Source organism: Oncorhynchus tshawytscha, linkage group LG13 (assembly GCF_018296145.1).
Source record: "Oncorhynchus tshawytscha isolate Ot180627B linkage group LG13, Otsh_v2.0, whole genome shotgun sequence".
NCBI lineage: Eukaryota > Metazoa > Chordata > Actinopteri > Salmoniformes > Salmonidae > Oncorhynchus > Oncorhynchus tshawytscha.
In genome coordinates this window covers 55,387,861-55,410,660 of record NC_056441.1, presented here as the reverse complement: position 1 = coordinate 55,410,660, position 22,800 = coordinate 55,387,861, and the positions used below count along the sequence as shown (strand labels likewise).

The 22,800-nt window shown below is 42.0% G+C and overlaps 1 protein-coding gene across 2 annotated transcripts in view; it reads right to left on the bottom strand.

Moving 5' to 3' along the window:
* LOC112265192 (limbic system-associated membrane protein) overlaps positions 1–22,800 on the bottom strand; it is a 1,166,314-nt gene that overhangs the window by 915,549 nt on the left and 227,965 nt on the right. Inside the window, exon 1 of one of the 2 annotated variants that reach the window (XM_024442287.2) lies at positions 9,879–10,113. The exons of the other annotated variant lie outside the window; for it this stretch is intronic. Coding sequence (XP_024298055.1) covers positions 9,879–9,942 — 64 coding nt within the window. The 5' untranslated portion in view covers positions 9,943–10,113. Of the gene's footprint in view, positions 1–9,878; positions 10,114–22,800 lie in introns of those variants that run through there. 2 annotated transcript variants of the gene reach the window in all.

The window sequence follows — 22,800 nt, the reverse complement described above, 5'->3', positions numbered from 1 at the left end:
CAAATCAATCCCAGAACAACAGCAAAGGACCTTGTGAAGATGCTGGAGGAAACAGGTACAAAAGTATCTATATCCACAGTAAAACAAGTCCTATATCATCATAGCCTTACAGGTTGTGTCCATAGGAAGAAGCCACTGCTCGAAAACCACCATAAAAAAGCCAGACTACAGTTTACAACTGCACATGGGGACAAATATCATACTTTTTAGAGAAATGTCCTCTGGTCTGATGAAACAACAATAGAACTGTTTGGCCATAATGGCCATCATTATATTTGGAGGAAAAAGGGGAGGCTTGCAAGCTGAAGAACACCATCCCAACCATGAAGCACGGGGTGGCGGCATTATGTTGTGGGGGTGATATATTGAAGCAACATCTCAAGACATTAGTCAGGAAGTTAAAGCTTGGTCGCAAATGGGTCTTCCAAATGGACAATGACCCCAAGCATACTTCCAAAGTTGTGGCAAAATGGCTTATGGACAACAAAGTCAAGGTATCGAAGTGGCCAACACAAAGCCCTGACATCAATCCTATAGAAAATTTGTGGGCAGAACTGAAAAAGCATGTGCGAGCAAAGAGGCCTACAAACCTGACTCAGTTATACCAGCTCTGTCAGGAGGAATGGGCCAAAATTCACCCAACTTACTGTGGGTGTGAAGCTTGTGGAAGGCTACCCGGAACGTTTGACGCAAGTTAAACAATTTAAAGGCAATGCTACCAAACACTAATTGAGTGTGTAAACTTCTGACCCACTGGGAATGTGATGAAAGAAATAAAAGCTGAAAGAAATAATTCTCTACTATTATTCTGACATTTCACATTCTTAAAATAAAGTGGTGATCCTAACTGACCTAAGACAAGGACTTTTTTACTAGGATTAAATGTCAGGAATTGTGAAAAATCGAGTTTAAATGTATTTGGCCAAGCTGTATGTAAACTTCCAACTTCAACTTTATGTAAATAAGGTATCTGTTTATATTTTTTTTATACATTTGCAAAGGTTTCTAAAAGCCTGTTTTTGCTTGTCATTATGGGGTATTGTGCGTAGATTGATGATATTTTTTTTACTTAATCAATTTTGAATAAAACTGCAATGTAACAAAATGTGGAAAAAGTCAAGGGGTCTTAATATTTGAGAGCGGGGGCTCGGAGTATTCAAGCCGCCGATGGTGTTCTCTCTTAGTAGATGCACATCGCTCCTTGAGGCACTGCAAAACAGTGGCAAAAATACAGGATGAAAGGGCAAGCGTATGTGTCCCATAACAGCTGACCCTACATGGGGTGGAAGCCTCATTAAGATTGCTGTGATAGCTGGGGGAGGAAGAAGAAAAACTGGGCTACTTCTTTATTTTGGATGTGGTTCCAAATGCCTTTTCAAGTCTCTCTCTTTCCCTTTCTCAGGCTCATTTTGGCTCCTGAAGGAGGAATGCTGGGCACGATGTCATCCAAGCTCACCCAGAATTTCCTCACAAACCAATTAAGGATTCCTCCCGTGTTGCTGCTACCAGCTCTGCTCCCACTCCCTGTAGGAATGAGCAGGAGCAGGCCAGTAGCAGTCATGCCTGGGAAATATAATTAACCTCAAATGTGTTATTAGTGGCTGTTATAATGAAGAAATTAAGAACAGACTGCCAAACGCAATGACACAACAGACTGACAGAGCAGTTCTTAAAAGGATCACTGTGTCAGCATACTGATTAAGAAAGAGAGATGAACACCCCATAATTCTTGCCAGAAGAAAGTCTGTCCTTCAGCGCTTTAGCAACAGTACTCTACAAAATGTGTTTATACAGTAATAAAGCTCACTGATTCTTGATTATTCTCAGACAGGTTACCTCATATTGTGCTACTTTGATAAACTACCTTGTTTGGAAGACTGAATATATCTAGTCATACCTTCTGAATAGTCCTGCATTGGTAAACACACAAACGCGTACTGGAATTCAGCTCATTCAATGCTGTCTTAGTGCCAGCCTCTGACTGTGGTGGTACTGTACATCTAAACCAGCTATTCTCTTCTCTCCTTAACATTGGCAATGAGCCGACCTCACAAAGGGATCACAGGAAGATAAATTACTATGACAAATAACATCATTACATTAATTGATACCGTATCAATCATCACTTGAGCGAAAAAAAGAGTGATCGGAATGAAATGCCATTACAGGTGCTGTGTAGTACCTAGATGTATTTTGGCAAACATATTTATGTTCCTTTGTGTGCAATTGAAACATGTTTATGGTCCAGTTAGGCCTCTGAGCTTCAGCAAACAAGGGAAATAGGAGGGGTTGGTCAACAACAATGAGAATAATCCAGTGAGAGCTTACCCAAGAAAAACGTCCCAAAAAGGACTACTTCCTGGAAAACAAGTTGGAGCATTGTAAAAACAAGCAGAGATAAATATCTTCTTAACTCAGACTTTATTCTATGATTGGGATGTATACAGGTACTGACGTTTAGACGTCACATGACTTCTTTCTGAGAGATCCATTTTTAATGTCTCTCGCATTCCAATGTGTGGACCAGCTTCCCACAGACCAGGTACTTTTACAATGGCAGTCATTGTGTGTCCCACTTTTCCCTATGTAATAGTCATCTAATTCAATTAGTGCATTGGGATTTGGTGATTCATTATCGGACTGGTAAGAAGATCATGTTCGAGGAAAACAGAGTTTACAACCATTTTTTCCTGTGACTGACCTCAAAAGCGAAAAAGATACTAATTAAAATGACAAAGTGTAATTTCCTCATATTAAATCTCTAATCACAAGTTTGGCATCCTGATAAACAAGAAAATAGAAAACACTCCCTGTTCCACGCATGTCAAACCAACATCCTGTCTGGCTGGTGGAAAGACTGGAAACAGAACTAAAACTAAAATCTGTAGGTTTATAACAACTCTAAATATTGCAAACAGAACACTCACCAATTTGTTTCTATGTCTATTACGAGGGAAACCGCGGTCTGAAACAGATCCATTCACAATTATGAAGTCGATCTTAATTACTGAGCTTTGGGAAAACAGTTAAGGGTCTGGATTCCAGAGGAGAAGGATGGTAGTGGATATTAAAGAGAACATGAGACCAATTGCTTTCCTACAAGGTTCACCACACCCTAACATGAGACATTTTGTATAATTTATAATCTAAAGAAATGAATAATTACTATAAGCTGACATTTCCCAGCACATAAAATTGCTTTAGAGTGCCAAAATCAATTACCCCTTGACACTGGAAAAAATAGATCACCGTGTTCCGGGAATGCTGGAGATGTGCCTGTGTGCATGTAACACACGCAAACGACACCCTAACCCAGCCAGACAGCAAACAGCTGGGAAACAACTGCACTTAGCATTGGGTTGATGAGCAATGCAGACGAGTGGTTGAGTAGGCCGGTTATAGAGTTCAGGAATCAGGATCATACGGGCTTCTTCAAGACAGGCAGAGAAGGAGTTGCTTGCTTCATTACAGTGGTACACTACTTCTATACAAGCAAGAAGATGATCCTGGATTTGCTTCACTACGAAATGAACAAAAACCTCTGAAGTTGGACTTCAAGATGAGATTCAGAAGCAGACTGAATGTAATGTCAGGGACTGGAAGGCAGAGGAATAATACTAATGAGTCTCCTCATTTAATTTTCCTTCAGTAATTGGAAGACTTTCTATAAACGTAAGTATTCCATATATCTGCCAAATTCCAACATTATGTACGAAGATAAATTGATTTGATTTTTGTATAGGTGTATACAGTATTTTGTCTTCCATCTACGCATTTGTACAGCTTCTCCATTCTCCAACTTGTCAGTTTCTCTTGTAAGAGAATAAAGTATGTGGATTCCAACCTGCATGATAGTTATTGTGATTCTAATTTGAATAGGAGTACTCCGTAGAGTAGAGAGATACAGCTAGTCTTCCTGAAAGCTTATTGGTTATGATGATACTGAAATCTAATGAAAGAGTTTACACTTAGAAAGGGATTTTTTATGGATGTTGATTAGAAATGCATCACTTAAATCAACAACAAAGAGTCGCGCAAACTGCTAGAAGAAGGACTCGCGGAGTCTTGCTATTTGGACTCGCGGATGGACTCGCGGACTTGCTATTTCACGAAGATGTTTATTGTTAAACATAATTCTTGTGACTATTTTGCTCATTTTGCACTTTTGCCTCAATAAAGTGTGCACCTGTTCACAAATCTCTGCTCTCCTGCACCTGACTTCGCTACCAGTACGCACACATCTTACATTCATGGTCAAATTGCTGCAAAGAAACCACTACTAAAGGACACCAATATGAAGAGACTTGCTTGGGCCAAGAAACATGAGCAAGACCTGTGGAAATCTGTCCCTTTGATCTGGGGAGTATACATTTTTGATTCTAACAGCTGTGTCTTTGTGAGACGCAGAGTAGGTGAACAGATTATCTCTGCATGTGTGGTTCCCACCGTGAAGCATGGAAGAGGAGGTGTGATGGTGCTTCACTGGGGACACTGTCAGTGATTTATTTAGAATTCAAGACAAACTTAACCATTATGGCTACCAAAGCATTCTGCAGAAATACACCACTCCATCTGGTTTGCGCTTAGTGGGACTATCATTTGTTTTTCAACGGGACAATGACATAAAACAAGGAGAGTGATGGAGTGCTGCATCAGATGACCTGGCCTTTCTCAATCACCCGACTTCCACCCAAATGAGATGGTTTGGTATGAGTTGGACTGCAGGGTGAAGGAAAAGCAACCAACAAGTGCTCAGCAAATGTGGAAACTCCTTCAGTGCAAAGCTGTCATCAAGGAAAAGGGTGGCTACTTTGAAGAATCTAAAATCAAAAATATATTTTGATTTGTTTTAACACTTTTTTGGTTACTACATGATTCCATGTGTTATTTCATAGTTTTGATGTCTTCACTATTATTGAAAAATTAATAAAAATTCTTGAATAAGTAGGTGTGTCCAAACTTTTGACCAGTACTGTATATACTAGGCAGTGTCAGAGGAAGGCCCCAAAAATGGTCAAAGACTCCAGTCACCCAAGTCATTGACTGTTCTCTCTGCTACCGCACGGCAAGCGGTACCGGAGTGGCAAGTCTATCTCCAAAATGCTCCTTAACAGCATCTATTAACAATTAATCAAACGGCCACACGGACAATTTGCATTGACATCACCCCACCCCCCTTTGTTTTTACACTGCTGCTACCCGCTGTTTATTATCAATGCATAGTCACTTTACACTCACTCATTGACTCGGTACTGGTACCCCCTGTATATAGGCTAATTATTGTTATTATATTGTGTTATTTAAAATAAAATAAACTTTCATTTATTTAGTAAATATATATTAAAACTGGTTAAGGGCTTGTAAGTAAGCATTTTGCGGCACGTGACAAATAAAATTGGATTTGATTTGATCACAGGATCTAGAAGCCTTGTACAGGGAACGCCAAGCTAATTGCAATTTTTCTGGTATGGGGCTCTGCGAAGTGGAGCGTTGTGGACATTTAAGAAGCCGAATGTGAGGTGGTGCAGGGATATACAAGTACAACGACAACGAACATACAACGGTGTATTGCTGAGATTCCACTCTATTTTATTCTAGACCCAACTCATCCCTCTCTCCCTCCCTCAATCTCCCTGTGGCCACAGCATTTACATCATTCCCCAACCCAAATCACCTCAGAGGAACCCAGACCACATCCTGCCTACAACCAAGCACAGAGACATAGTTGGAATATAGGAAGACCCGAAAAAACACAAGTCAATTCAGTCAGATCTGTTTTAATAGGAGCAGTCTGTGGTCTCTCGTGAGGGGGAAAATCCTGAGTCCCCAAAGAGAGATCAACACAGACTCCAGTGAAAGGGCAGGCGAGAGAGAGCATCAATACAAATCTTCTGATTGCATTAATTATTCGGACTGTTTAACTCTTTCCAATTCATTTCTGAATGTGTGTGTATTCCCTGTGTGCCTGACATTCTGAAGGTTTATTTAATGGGTATGGGGTAATGTTTCTGAGTTCTCCATCCAACGCTGTATTGGGGTTAATCCCAGAAGCCATTCCAGATTACAGAATCTAGCATACTCTGACTTTATTTAAGGAGTGTTCTCTTGTTTCCGAGGTGATGGCATTATTTTCCTTAGAATAAGCATATTTCACAATCGTGTTCCTCCCAGGAGCCTAGTGTGAATTGATTACCACATGAAAGGCAATTATTTGTATTACCAGAAAAATAAGTAATAAATTAAATTCTATCCAAAGCTATATTACTCCATTTCTGCTATGCCATCTCTGGATAATGGACAAGTCATTTTTCCTCCGAAAAGAATAACAGCATCAACACCATTAAACAACTCTGTACCTCAAGGTTCCTAATTCTTCCCATCAGAAAAGGATGAACCAAAAAAGAAAGAAAATGCAAGGCACAAGGCCAAACTGATGTTTTCTTCCTCTTCCTCTTTTTTCATCTGCAAAGTCATGTATTTTTTTCAACATACAGTATGTAAGGGAACAATACAGTACATGTGCTCTATGAAGAGAAAGTACAGTAGATGTGCTCTATGAAGAGAAAGTACAGTACATATGCAATATGAAGCAGCCATACTAAAACCTTTACATTCTCCTGACTTCAATAGTGATCTATGGTGCAGTTTCATTACTAGTTAACCATTTTGGCTGTACTGCACTCAGAAGAGGCTCCATCTCCAAAGATAAATGAACAGTGGGCATTTAGAGCAGCATGCTGCCCTGCCTACACCAATTCATTTAACAGATGAGCATTATGTTAATACAACAAGAAGGGTAAGTTAAAGATGAAGAGGAAAAGTGGGCCATAGATGAAGAGGCCAAACCTGTGACACCGCCCCTGGGCCACATGGCCAGACTGGAGGACCAGACATGGTCGAGGCCAGCAACCTGTGACACCGCCCCTAGGAGTGAGACATGGCCAGACTGGTTAAGCATACAGATCAAAGTGGGCCATCGAGGAGGACCAGACATGGTCGAGGCCAGCAACCTGTGACACCGCCCCTAGGAGTGAGACATGGCCAGACTGGTTAAGCATACAGATCAAAGTGGACATTTTGTTGTGTCTCTCCTGCTGTGGTTCCATGTAAACAGACCTAGTCAGGGCTCTACGCTGACCATTTTTACAAGGAGCACGTGTGCACCTAAGTTGAAAAATAGAGCAGCACACAAAGAAATGTAGGAGCACAATGAAAAATATTTGAGATATTAAAGCTAGAATCTTACATTTTTCTAGGTGCACTGTGGCTCCTAAATAAAAGGCCCTGCTAGTGTATATTAGGAAGACCTCATACGACATCCCCTGGCAGTTGTCTATAACATACATTCTGCTGTCATGATAAGGCTGAATCATGCATTGCATTTCATAGAATATATTAGACATTAACATAAGTTAGAGCTGGAAGCCCCTAGTGTTGTTGACCTGGAGTTTATGGTTTCATTCAAAGCCATTTCCTAATTAAGCCCCACTAGTCTGCACACAGGTGTCCTTGGGTACATGTTCATCATCAGTAATACCCAAAAGAACACTGAACCTCTTGGCAACAGCATAAAAAAAGGAGTTGGACTGAGAGCCACAAGGTAGTGGGTTCAAATCCTGTGCAGGCCAACCCTCAAATCTGCTACATTAGTGTTAGTAGTGGGATGCTGCCATGAGGGCATCAGAGATGTACCTAGTCATCAATAACTGTGGAAAGAGGGATTATATACTAGTGGACATTACCTTAGTACACCACCAACCTGTTCAATGCAGGCCTATTGGTGTTATGTGTAGATGTTGTACTGCACATACTGTCACAACAAGCTGTCTGAAGCTAGGCAGCTTTGCTATGTCTCATTGGAGGGATGGAACCATTTGCAGGGCGGTGACCCCACCCCAATCACTGCCCTGGGGGCATTTGGGTCTCCTTTAGACCAGAGGGAAGAGTTCAACCTACTGGCCCTCCTACCCACTTTCAGCAGCTTTCCATCTCCCGTACAGGGATGAACCAGGCCCATCCCTGCCTAGCAGTAAATGATTTCCATTATGACATGACTATTGAAGTAGGTTGTTAATTGTCTGATTCTAAAGGAGTTGTGTGTGCAGTTATGGTGAGCTGTGAAATCCAGCACAGTAGTCAATAAACAACTCAATGGGGTTTAATTAGGAAATGGCTTTGAATGAAACCACAACCTCCAGGTCAACAACACTAGGGGCTTCCAGCTCTAACTTATGTTAATGTCTAATATATTCTATGAAATGCAATGCATGATTCAGCCTTATCATGACAGCATAATGTATGTTATAGACAACTGCCAGGGGATGTCGTATGAGGTCTTCCTAATATACACTAGCAGGGCTTTTTATTTAGGAGCCACAGTGCACCTAGAAAAATGTAAGATTCTAGCTTTAATATCTCAAATATTTTTCATTGTGCTCCTACATTTCTTTGTGTGCTGCTCCATTTTTCAATTTAGGCGTACACGTGCTCCTTGTAAAAATGGTCAGCGTAGAGCGCTGCCGAGGTCTGTTTACACAGAACCACAGCAGCATTTTCACTTTGATCTCCAACAGAACCCTGTATGCTTAACCAGTCTGGCCATGTCTCACGCCTTGGGGCGGTGTCACCGGTTCCTGGCCTCGACCATTTATTTATTAACTTAATTTAACTAGGTAAGTCAATTAAGAACAAATTCTTATTTATAATGACAAACAGTGGGTTGACTGCCTTGTACAGGGACAGAAGACATTTGTACCCTGTCATCTCGGGGATTCGATCTAGCAACCTTTCAGTTACTGGCCCAACACTCTAACCACTTGGCTACCTGCCGCCCATGTCTGGTCCTCCTCGCTAGCCAACTTTGATCTGTACGCTTAACCAGTCTGGCCATGTCTCACTCCTAGGGGCGGTGTCACAGGTTGCTGGCCTCGACCATGTCTGGTCCTCCTCGATGGCCCACTTTGATCTGTATGCTTAACCAGTCTGGCCATGTCTCACTCCTAGGGGCGGTGTCACAGGTTGCTGGCCTCGACCATGTCTGGTCCTCCTCGATGGCCCACTTTTCCTCTTCATCTAACTTTAACTTACCCTTCTTGTTGTATTAACATAATGCTCATCTGTTAAATGAATTGGTGTAGGCAGGGCAGCATGCTGCTCTAAATGCCCACTGTTCATTTATCTTTGGAGATGGAGCCTCTTCTGAGTGCAGTACAGCCAACATGGTTAACTAGTAATGAAACTGCACCATAGATCACTATTGAAGTCCAAGCTTGTTACCTGTCTGATCCTACAGTGAGATCTCCCCACAGAGTAGAAAGTTCAGTAGGCTAGCTACAGTGACAGATGAAGTCATCATTTTCAAAAGCTACTAAAATATGCTGGACCAGAGGGGGGCACAGAAAATACATACATATATACATATTCAAAATCAGCAGGGACATCGCAGACAAGTCACATCAAAAATAATTTAATAGCTGGTAGTTTCCTTAATTTCCTATAAACTTTCCTATAAACTCTCGCCACTGAACGTGTCCTTCACCACCACACACACTTTGAATCGTACTGGTGTCATCTTCAAGTACTTTTCAATATCTCCCCCTCTGCGTGTGTAGCCTACTTCTCTGTGTGCGTAAATACATTATGTGTGTCAATCTGAGAGCAATAAATAGGAAAGGATGAACGTCATACATATGGGGGATGAATAATAAGTCGTAGAAGACACCAGAGGTAGCCAGCCGATCAAAGCTGCAAAAGCAGTCTCAGTAGGGGTAGATGCACGACATTAATTCATCTGTAACTCCAAACTGAAAAGAGGAATATGACTAGTAATCTAAAGCAACATAATTATATTACAAATTAACTAGAATTACAACCCGTACCTTGAAATCCAAAAAAGAAAAAGAATCCCGGTATCCAAATTGTGTGTATCCAGAACGAATTCATGTTGTCCTCGTCAGCTCCAAAACCTCTCCTGAATGTCAACGTACTTCTTGTGCAGGTCTTTTGCAATAATTTCGTGAGCAGGCAGTATCGTTTTTTGGTAGATATTATGCTCAGAGGGTGTATAGCACCAACGCTATGTCCTAATCCTGCAGAGCACTATAACTACAACTCAAGTGCTCGAGCGCTAAACGCATGCTTTTTGCAATCACGAATAGTTGTGCGCATCAGCGCTTGCCTGTCCTGGCCGTCACTGCCACCTAGTGGATAAGCAAGTACCTAGAAAAACACCAGTTGGACATCGTCTTCTGATTGTTGATGAGGATAAAGACTCATGCTGCACGGGGGAGTCACCAGTCAGCCTATTTTCCAACTGTGTTTATTGTGCAATTAAATTTGTATTTCAGCAACGCTTTATGGATCAACACATGCATCCCTGTCATATAGAATAGCATTCTGAAACATTTATTTTACATCTGACATATTCTAAGGAATGTGTGTTTCACTGTCTATATCCATGTACATGCTTCCATTATCTATATTCCCTGTTAACACCACTATAGCTACTCCAGCCATAATTTCCAGGTCTTTCTGATGCATAGGCTACTACAAAACCAATAAAACAAATCTGGACAAGTGCAAACAATTGGAGTTATTTCATCAACTTAATGGAGATTGATTCTCTCATTGCATGTGTATGATATGCAATCTGTGATAACAATACCATTATTTCCTAAATAAAGTCCCACAACATGCTAGTTGAAAGAGAGATCTAGCTACCTACTGTGAACCCTTCAATTCCTCAACAACCAAACAGCAGTCCTCAAGAGAGGGGCAACCTTTTACTACCCTCTGTAAACCAACGACAAAGGTCCTCTGCATCGCATGAGCTGTGTCCCTACTAGAGGTGAGGCTTGGTAGAGGACAGGAGAAGAGGATAGCAGCACGGAAATCTATGGAATACTAATAGTGACATTTGGTAAGAAACTTCTTCATTCAGCCTGCAGGCAAGGTGGGGGCGGGCTGTTTGTAAAGACTCTTGAGACTAATCAAAGTCCAGGGATCCTTACTCACTAGAAAATGGCCTGTGAGAGAGTGGCAGAGAGAGAGAGAGAGAGGGAGAGAGAGGGACAGGGAGGGAAAGTGTTTTCCCCTTTTAATGTGCTCTGTTCCTCTCCCTCTCTACTGCCAGCCAAACTGTCCTCTCATCTACTGTTTTACATGTCCACAACTGACAGCAAGGCTAATACAGACAAAACCTGCAAATTCATTCAGTGTGGCAACCCTGTCTTTTTTTGTGATAAAGCATTGTTTTTCTTACTGAATCGTACTAGATTTGATTGTGATCGCAATGAAAGCAGATGCTGCCTGAACATGCCATTGTATTCCTGCTTCTAAATCTCAGTCTCCTCTTGTAAGCCCTGGTGAGCTACATGACTGGTGTTGCTGAATTGAATTATGCTCAGATCTTAGTCATTTGTTAAGTATGAATGGCAAAGACATTACAGCTTCAACAATTGAAAAGAAAAACAAAAGTGGCTCATGAGGATGTCTGGATGTGATGTTTAACACACCTTATTGAATATTGAATTGTTCTCCACCTGTTCTCCACCACCATGTGAACCACAAGCTTTTCCTTATGAAATGTTCTGCTAAAGAACCATTGTGTGTACACTATTCCCATTCATATCTGAATAGTATTTCAGTTCATGTCTGATATAGTAATCAATGAGATCCATGCTGTCTAGCATGGAAAGCCAAACTGTATCCGTTTATCATGGGAATGCCTATGATAAAAGTCTAAGCCTTTTTTTTGGGGGGACTTCAGGCCAAACCGTTCAGACGCTACAGACGTTTAGCTATAAATTAAACTACTATTTTTTTTATTTGATTTGATAAAATATTGAATTTCTCCTTTACTACTATAGCCCATAGAAACATTGTCATAAAACAAATCGTAAATGGCAACAAAATAACTGTCAAATAATTTATCATAAGGACTAAAACAGTGTCCCCTTTCCTGATTCGGACGCTACAGACAGAAGTTGGCACATCAGCGTTACCGACTTCAGGCCAAACCGTTCGGACGCTACAGACAGAAGTTGGCACATCAGCGTTATCGACTTCAGGCCAAACCATTCGGACGCTACAGACGTTTTCGTGAGAAGACCGATTTTCAGGGTGTCTCATAGTCTGACAAACACCACTGTAGCTCAGCACCTTCCACCACAGATTGTTACGCTATGACCTTAGTATTCTTTGTTTTCTTTATTATTTTGGTTAGGTCAGTGTGTGACATGGGTGATGTGTTTTTGTCTTATTCTAGGGTGTTTGTACTGTCTAGGGGTTTTTGTAGATTTATGGGGTTGTTTTCATCTAGGTGTTTATGTTGGTTTATGTTGGTCTATGGTTGCCTAGATTGGTTCTCAATTAGAGGCAGGTGTTTATCGTTGTCTCTGATTGGGAACCATATTTAGGCAGCCATCCTCTTTGGGTATTTTGTGGGTTATTGTCTATGTGTAGTTGCCTGTGTCAGCACTCGGTATCATAGAGTCACAGTCGTTTTGTTGTTTAAGTGTTCTTCATTAATAAAAGAATGGATTCACACCACGCTGTGCTTTGGTCCCCTCCATACGTCAATCGTGACACAGATGCAGAAGGCTGAAATAGGTGGATTGAGACGCATCCATTCAAAAAAACATCTCTAGTTTAAACTGATAGATTTTTAATGGGGATTGTTTTATTATGTTACTGAGATTGACACACAACTTTTAAGGAATAACGGTAAGGTCCTTAAGAGTACATCTTGGGCTAATACAGTGCCTGCCTTAAAGCTGTCACTTTTTTTTAATATAGTCTGTACTGTTGTTTGGAAGACAAGTGTCATCAAAATATCCAAACCTTTTTCGAGAATGCAAATAGGACACTTGAGAACTAAAAATATTTTGTCATGATGGGGGCAAAAACGCAGTACAATATTTGCTATCACCTCCCATGATTACCCCTCTAAGCCTGGGGACACACCTACTGTAACTGCATGAATACGTATGGACATGTTCAGATGAGATGGTTCCGTCAAAAGACAGACCACTTGTGTGTATGTTTTTTGTGACAATCATCTCCGCTGTCATTCATCTGCAATGGATGACTGCCATTGACAAAGCATTAGCTCCATCTGAAATAGTCAGACACAAAATCCCAGAGTCTACGCCTATTCCGGTTGACATTTTTCATGGCTGGAGACCAATTCCATATTGTTTTTGTCCCTCCACATTTCTTCTGTTCACAACAATACAGACAGGCTCAGTGTGAGGCAATTTGAGTTTAAACTATTTCAGGGGGTGTGAACAAAGTGCTTGGAATTGTGGGAGACCGCCCATAGTGCAGGGGTACACATCTTACCCTGAAGGTCCAGAGTACTGCTAGTTTTCTATTCTACTTGATAATTAATTGGACACACCTGGTGTCCCAGGTCTAAATCAATCGCTGATTAGAGGTGTAGAAATTTTAAAAGCAGTGGAACCGGATTTCAAAGGTATAGATTAGAATTTGATGGCTTTAGTAGGTCTACACAAAGGAACACTCAATATTTTTTCAATGACTATGCTTCTGAGATCTTACAGGTTGGCCGCCCCAAATATTCATCTTTGAGTAATGACAAAATACAGTATGTTTTTCCGTCTGATAATTGCCTTCAGCAGTGATTGCTTCACGGCCTACTTCAATCATCGGAAAAATATGGATAGCCTAAAACTACATGTAGACAATTCCATTAAGTTAGCCATTAAGGAAAAACACATTAATGTGGAGTCAGTTGAGCACTACATCTTAGTCTAGAATAGATCAATAGTCATGATGAACTATGTTTGAGTTGAGTATTCAGTACTTTTTGAAAGGTATATGGGAAAAAAACAAGCCACTGGATTTCTGCATTGAAAGCACATTGCTTCTGTCAGGACTAGTGGCACTAAACATAAAAGTCTACTGTGATCAGGCTAAATCTTTCCCACAGACACTCCTTCAGAGAGAAATGAGGAAGAGACTCATGTAAGTCATCTTAGTCTCTTTCAAAGACACTGTTCTTCTGAGGACTGGGATAGTGGCTATGACAGGCCTGTAATCCTCATATCATTAATCTTTGGAAAAAGCCAAGTAAATTACAATTTTAAAATTAATTAAGAGGACTGTCAGTTACTGTAAAGAAGTAACATCCAGGCCATATTCAGTCTGTGTGTGTGTGTTGAGCCTAAGGCTGATTTTTTATGAACTCCAAATTAATGAAAGGCCCCAATGAATGAATTAAATTGGGGAACAAAATGATTCTATCCAGTTATTCTATCCAAATCTACGTTATTAAATTCCCCCCAATTACCATCATGTCAGAACACTCTTTCTGACAGGTTATGGATCACAATTAGAATATTAACAACATTTAGCCATGACACATACAGTACAATACTTACCTCTGATAGTCTTTTGACTGAAAACAGCATTCAGAAGCTAAGGTGACTACAGATGAAGAAATGAGACAGACTCTCAGGAGCATCTAATCCCAATTTATTTTGGTGAATATCTGATGGTATTTCCAATGTGTATGTTTTATTAAAAAACCTTTTGGCCTGGAGCTAAATTCAGTCCTAATTTAGATTGGCAGAGGACAATCTCTATATAGTGTCTCAACTCCCACTTTACCATATACAGTATTCTATTTGTTGATGCTAGTGGGCCGTCCAATTAATATTCAATATTGTTGTCACACGTGTCATATTTATAATGAATTTGGATGCTTTGATTGACATAAATTACACAGCTTGCTATGAAATTATTCTGCAGGAAACAACAATTTAGGGTAGAATTGACATGAAATGGCATCCTAGCCTGGGTACCGGTTTGTTTTTGCCATCACGCCACTCCTTGTCATACCATGCTGTACACAACAACACCAAATGTATCACACTAATGTTAGGTACTACTGAACAATACACAGTTGAAGTCCGAAGTTGACATACACTTAGGTTGAAGTCTTTAAAATTAGTTTTTCAACCACTCCACAAATTTCTTGTTAAACTATAGTTTTGGCAAGACGGTTAGGACATCTACTTGGTGCATGACAAGTCATTTTTCCAACAATTGTTTACAGTCCGATTATTTCACTTATAATAAGTTGACTGTGCCTTTAAACAGCTTGGAAAATTCCAGAAAATTATGTCATGGCTTTAGAAGCTGCTGGTAGGCTAATTGACATCATTTGAGTCAATTGGAGGTGTACCTGTGGATGCATTTCAAGGCTGGTTTCGGTGGGAATATTTACCTCCGCTGCCTGCTAGGCTTTGTGCGGGATTGTTTTCTGTGGTTACGTTGTTAGAGGTGCGTGTCTGCACCACAGGGTTTTCTTTTCTCACGGCAGTTGTGCCGGTTGGTATGAGTTTAGGAGTAGAGGTTTCTCCTCCGTGTGTAGCATTTATTTCCCTATGTGTGTGGCGACCTCGTTTGGGCATGTTTCAGTCCCACGTAGTTGTTGAGTTGGGACTTCTGAATAAACTATTGAGCCACTGGGACTCCCTTGCTCTCCTGCTCCTGATTCCTGTACCTCCCTCCTTTGAGAGGCACGTAACAAATAGCACTTAAGAGCACAAACAGATCTGGGATCAGGCTCGTGGCACACGGGCCAGGGCATCCATATTTTGTTTTGTAGTACCCAATAGTAGTGTGATTCATTAGTGTGTTACATACAGTACCCGTAGGAAATGAAAATCCATCCAATTATCCAATTGAGACATGCACACCACATTTGAATAATCAATGTAAAAATGTTGCAAGGTCTCAGGGAGGAACAGTAGTCCTAGAAGACCTCGGCTTCCTTTTCCACATTTCACAAAAGTTCACTAAAAAAATTCTCTAATTCTCTCTGACATTTTGTCAATAATCCGTATCTCAAACCAAACTGTTCTAAAACTGGTAAATATTACTGTAACGATTGTTGTTGGAAGGAGATGAGGACCAAAATGCAGCGTAGTAAGTGTTCATCTTTTAATTGAAAAAACTGAACACTACACAAAATAACAAAGAAGAGAAAACTAAACAGTTCTGCCAGGTGAACAGACACTAAACAGAAATTAAAATGGGGAAAAACAGGCTACCTAAGTATGATGCTCAGAGACAACGAACGACACCTGCCTCTGATTGAGAACCATACTAGGCCAAACACAGAGAAATATAACAACATAGAAAAAAGAACAGACTACCCACCCCAACTCATGCCCTGACCAACCTAACACAAAGACATAAAAAGGGAACTAAGGTCAGAACGTGACAATTACAGCAGATGTGTCAGGCCAGGATACTATCTGTCACAATGATAACACGTGACTTTGTATGTGAGTAAAAATACAAAAAATATATTTTTTACTCCCCAAGGGGGATTAATTTTAAGGAGAATGTTTTATGAGGCTGATCTAAAGGTCAGCAGGTAGCCTAGCGGTTAAGAGCATTGGGCCAGTAACTGAAAGGTTGCTATTTTGAAACCCAGTGCTGACTTAAAAATCAGTAATTGTGCCCTTGAGCAAGACATTTAACCTTAATTGCTCCTGTAAGTTGCTCTGGATAAAAGCTTCTGCTAAATGACTAAAATGTCAATCAAATCTCTCAGGCACAGGAGGTTGGTGGAACCTTAATTGGGGAGGGAGGGCTCGTGGTAATGGCTGGAACAGAATAAGTGGAATGTCCATGTGTTTGATGCTATTCCATTTGCTTTATTCCGACCATTTTTATGAGCTGTCATCCCCTCAGCAGCCTCCTGTGCCCTCTGTGAATACTTTGAGATGAAGAGTGATGTCAAAAAACAATTCAGTTATGACATGCAGTAAATGCACTCTCAAGGACATACACTCTAAATACAGACAATATTTACAGTTTGCTTGTAAATTCAGTTGGAGCCAGGAAGATGTGTGGCAGTTAAATTATTTAAGCCAATGAAGAGGCTCGAATGTGAGCGTACACACATGTAACCAAATCACTGTGGTTCCAAGACACAAAGGGTGTTTGCTGTGGAAATAAGACAGTATGGAGGAGCTCAATGTGCCTTATCTAAATCAATCATCTGCTCTTTTCCACTGAGCTACAGTGGCGGTCTGAGTTGATGTGGAAAGCAGGTCATTAGAGAGAAAGCCATTTAACCAAAGTACTGCTGAACTCACTTCTTCCGGTGGGAGAGGGGGAGGAGGACGGGGAAGAAAAACGCTCTCTGTTAGTGCTAAGAGGTACGGGAACGTTTGGTACAAATGTACAGGAAAGAACAAGAACGTTTTGTGGTTCAACATAATCCCAGTTTACCGTGATGAGGTGGTAAGACAGTACAGTTTAAACAACATATCACACAAGGATCTAAAAATATATCTTGTATTATGAATTCTGTATATTGCCAAGAAGATGCAAGATACATCTCTTTGAGGCAGAATACAGATTCAAAGAACACGTCCTGAGAATTCAATGTAAATGATGCCCGGTCTAGCATATCGGGCGGCAGGTAGCCTAGTGGTTAGAGCGTTGGACTAGTAACCGGATAGTTGCAAGTTCAAACCCCCGAGCTGACAAGGTACAAATCTGTCATTCTGCCCCTGAACAGGCAGTTAACCCACTGTTCCTAGGCTGTCATTGAAAATAAGAATTTGTTCTTAACTGACTTGCCTAGGTAAAATAAAATAAAAATATATGCTTTCATGAACAATTCATGAGTTGACTTGGTATCTGATAGAGAGAGCATATGCTCAATGGGGTGTGTATGCAGTGTAAGATAATGTTCAGGTTATCTTGACGTACACAGTGACGGGATACTCCACAGAGGGCTGGAATGGGAGCGGTATCACATTCTCTGAGCCACCTGTGTACAGTCCAATAATAGTGCTTTAATCACATGACAAGACCTGCTGTTAGACCTCCAATAACATGTCATTGCTCCCTGTACAAACATTTATGATCCACCAAGGGTCAAAATGCACTTACATGTATAATACATTACAAGACATGTTATATAAGCTTTTGTAATGGCTCATGGCTCCTTATAACAGTCTTTATAAATAACTAATGCCTTAAACACACATTAGAAGTGTTAACGTAAAGATATTGGAATCTAGATCTGAAAGAGGAATATAAACATAAGATTCAGGGGTGTGACTTTTCACTCTAAACCTCCTGTCAAAAGCAACAGTATGTCCTCAGTGTAAATCCCATTAATCACAACAGACATGTGGATGGGCTTGCTACTAGCAAAAAGGCAGCTGTAGCAATGACATGTGAGATGTGTAAAGTTCTTCAAGTCTGAATTCCTACATTCTAGCAAAAAGGCAGCCATCCATTTTACCGTAGCAACGCAATGTGTGATGGGTAGCATGTTCTTCTCTAGACATTTCTCTCTCGCCAAGATTTTTCAAGTCTGAGCTCATTATCTTTAAACCGGCCATTGTAACATAAAACTTTTGTATTTCTGTGAAACCATAATCCCAGGGTTGATTGTAGAGTTTGGAGATGCATTTGGACAGGCAATTTGTCAAGGCCAGGATACATTGAGACAACCGCTGTCCTCAGGGGTTGGACACTGGAGTGGAACACTTTAGTTTCCTCCAGATTGGGCCTCAGCCCATCATCTGAGAGAGTGAGAGAGAGTGAGTGAGTGTGCAAGAGAGCAAGAATCAATTGAGAGAGAGGGTGTTAGAGAGAATGAGTGGGAGAGAGAAAGAGAGAAAGAATCACTTGAAAGAGAGAGAGTAAGAATCAATTGAGAGAAATAGAAAGAGAGAGAGAAATAATACATGGAGAAAGAGAAAGAGAGAGAGAGCGAGAAAGAGAGATGCATGCAAGCCCACATTCTGAACTGCTTTTGTCTCCAGATCAGTCATGCTCGTATTGGAGACACACTGCTCTGATTCTGTCATGTCTTATGGAGGATGTTTCCTGTGTGACCTCATATGGAGTGTCCTGAGACCAGGGTGTTCTTCCTTAGTGTTCTTCCTCAATATGTGCCTACTGGGATACAGTAGTCAATAGGCAATATGGCTACTAAAGTATATCAGTTGCCAATGGCTACCAGGGTTAACCTATCTTGATCTGCATAGATAATAATCCCTCTGCGATCACAAGTAGCATACTGTTTGAATTAGGTTGAAATTGGGAGCAGAAGAAGTCCTGCCTGGTTGTGAGTTTAGCCAGCTACCCATTCTAAAGCCAATATGTGTTTTGACTGTTAGCTATCTGGCTAAGCTAACAACCAGGACAGCACTTCCTCTTCTGCTCCCTATGCTATTGACCCATTATGATAGTTTAGTCTGGTGTATTTTACCACTATAAACAGTCTCTCCTTGACCCACTGCACGGCACCACCTTAGTCCGGATTCTGTATATGTAGAGGGAGTTGATCAACAAGCAGGGAAGTCAAATTGTCTGTTCAGCACCACCAGAATCAGATGCTAGAGAAGTCAGGACCCTGGACAGCTCTCAAGCAGCCTTTCCCTTACAGCAAAACCTATGCTTGCCATGTTCTCAAACCGAGTGGGATTACGCAATCATTCTTGTGCAGCAAGGCAAAGTGGAAGAGAAGTTTTGAGTTCTAACAAGCAAACCTTTGAGCATATATGCCCTTAAAGTACAAACTGGCCAAACTGGCTATGCAGTGAGCCACCATTGGGAGGCATGAAGAATTACTAGAGAACCTTTTGGAAGGGCCTCGTCCCTGAAGGAATGCCACAACCAAGGTTTTAAGGCTATTATGGAGCAAATCAGGGAGTTAGCTCATAGGCAGCCTGCCACCTCTGAGAACCCCCAACCACCCAGTAAGTTTTTCCCTATTAGTGGTGAGTTTGTACAGCCTACCCCCGCTCCCCGAGAACCCCGCTTACCTTCTCCGGAGCAATATTCTGGGGATCCTGGTACCTGCCGGGGTTTTCTTTCTCAGTGCTCTCTTATTTTTGAGCGACCGTCATCTTCGTTTCCTTCAGACCAATCAAAGTTAGCGTATATCATGTCGGGAAGGGCGCTCCCCTGGGCTACGGCAGTTCGGGAGTAACAATCCGACATTTGTCGTCATCTGGAGGATTTCATGGCAGAGGTGAGGAAGTTGTTTGATTCTAGACTTTCGCATGTTGGCCGCCGAGAGTGCCTGGAACCCGGAGTCTCTTTTCGATACCTTTCTTCACGGATTATCAGAGGTGGTAAAAGATGAGCTAGCTGCTCGGGAATTACCGGTGGACCTCGATTCCCTCATCGCCCTCACCATTAAATTGATGTCTAAAGGAACGCAGGAGTGAGAGGAGGTCTGGCCTAGGTCACACTTGTTCATCCGCAGTGGCTCGCTCACCTTCGAAAGAATCCCGAAGTCCCTGAAGGCTGTTTGTCACTCCCTGACCTTAGTATTCTTTGTTTTCTTTATTGTTTTGGTTAGGTCAGGGTGTGACATGGGTGATGTATGTGTTTTTATACTGTCTAGGGGTTTTGTAGGTTTATGGGGTTGTTTACCATCTAGGTGTTTATGTATGGCTATGGTTGCCTAGATTGGTTCTCAATTAGAGGCAGCTGTTTATCGTTGTCTCTGATTGGGAATCATATTTAGGCAGCCATCTTCTTTGGGTATTTCATGGGTTATTATCTATGTCTATGTCTAGTTGCCTGTGTCTGCACATTTAAATTATAGCTTCACATTTGTTTTGTTATTTTGTATTAGTTTGTTTAGTGTCTGTCTTTATTATAAGCAACATGTATCCATTTCACGCTGCGCCTTGGTCTCCTCCGTACAACGATCCTGACACTGTTTCTCAGAGAGGATCCGAAACCACCCGAGCTCCTCGAGAATCATCAGATGAGACGGGTGAATCAGATACTCCGGAACCTATGCAACTGGGCAGAGCTAGGGAACGTTCATATAGGCTAAGTTCCAACAGTTGTCTGTACTGTGGGGCATTATGAGAGTTTCATGGACGCTACCCTAGTTTCTTAATTAGGTATCCCCACTCAACTCCTCTCTGTTCCCATGGACGCTAGACCACTGGACGGCCACTCCATTGGTAGAGTTACCCACAGCACCTGAAGCATCGGTTCACCACAGCACCCATCCTCATCCATCTAGATCAGTCCAATAAATTTGTGGTAGAGGTTGATGCTCCTCATGTTGGAGTGGGGGCCATCCTGTCCCAGCGATCTGCCCAGGACCAAAAGATTCATCCCTGTGCCTTCCTGTCCCATCATCTCAATCCTGCAGAGAGGAACTAGGATGTAGTCAACCAAGAACCACTGGTGGTCAAGATAGCGTTGGAAGAGTGGAGGGTTCCTGGTCTGGACCGACCATAAAAATGTGGAATATCTCTGTAAAGCAAAGCATCCTAACTCCAGGCAGGCCCGGTGCGCTCTCCTGTTTACAAGATTTAACTTCACCATTTTCTACTGTCCAGGGTCCAAGAATGTGAAGCCTGATACCCTCTCTCGCCTATACAGCTCATCTGCCAAACCCTCAGTCTCCGAAACCAATCTCCCTACCTCATGCCTTGCAGCCTCAGTGGATTGGGGTATGGAGACCCTGGTTCGCAAGGCACAACATTCCCAGAGGGGGACCTAAAGGGGGCCTGGCTAACCGGCTGTTTGTCCTTATCTCAGTCTGGTCCCGGGTCCTGGAATGAGCACATTCCTCCAGGCTGACCTGTGTGGCCAGAACAAGACTCCACGGCAAGCTGGGCAGAGGGAATGACCTGCCACTTTGGGTAGAGTCTGCAAACTGTCCCCTCGTTTCATTGGTTTGTTTCCCATCTCTAGAGTCCTTAGTTCCACTGCTGTCCGTCTCTTGTTACCCTGTACCATCTGTATTCACCCTACATTCCATGTATCTAGGATTAAGCCCGTGTCTCACAGTCCATTGTCTTCTGTCCCCAGGCCCACCCCACCCCCTCGCTGTGTCATTGATGGCCATCCGGCATACACAGTGAAACGTCTCCTGGGTGTTCAACCACGGGGCAGGGGTTTCCAGTACTTGGTTGACTGGGAGGTGCTGGGTTCCCACTAGAGACATCCTGGATCCAGCCCTCATCGCCGACTTCCACCTCCAACACCCGTCAACTAGGTATGTGCCCAGGTAGGACGCCAGCTGTCGCACCCTGATCTGTTTCACCTGTCTTTTCATTGTCTCCACCCCCTCTAGGTGTTGCTTATTTTCCCTAGTGTCTATATCCCTATGTTTCCTGTCTCTCTGTGCCAGTTCGTCTTGTATGTTTTTCAAGTCAACCAGCGTTTTACCCGTACTCCTGCTTCTATTCTCTTTTGCTAGTCCTCCCGGTTTTTGACCCTTGCCTGTTTTCTTGACTCTGTACCCGCCTGCCTGACCATTCTGCCTGCCCTCGAGACTGCCTGCCACTCTGTACCTCCTGGACTCTGAACTGGTTTTGACCTTTTGCCTGTCCACGACCAATCTCTTGCCTAACCCTTTTGGATTGTTTAATAAATATCAAGACTCAAACCATCTGCCTCCCATGTCTGCATCTGTGTCTCGCCTTGTGCCCTTATAAGATCACCATCGCAACAATTGATCAACAAACTTACCGTATCTTAGCCAAACAACCTGCGCTGCTGTAAAAAGTGCAATTTACCTAAAAATAGAGGGCATCACGTCCCTCAATCCATTGTGTTATGCATTGAGGTGAAAGAGTGAACATTATTAGAAGTCTGTCTCTATCACCACTTACACCCTTTTCCTCACCGACATATAAAGTGCTGTTGCCTGTATATTAAGGTGTTAGAAAGGATCAGACCTTAGCCATTTTATTCAATCATCCCATTGCCTTGTTCTGTGACAGGAAGGAAGTCAATGGCTTCTGAAAGTGACTTCTA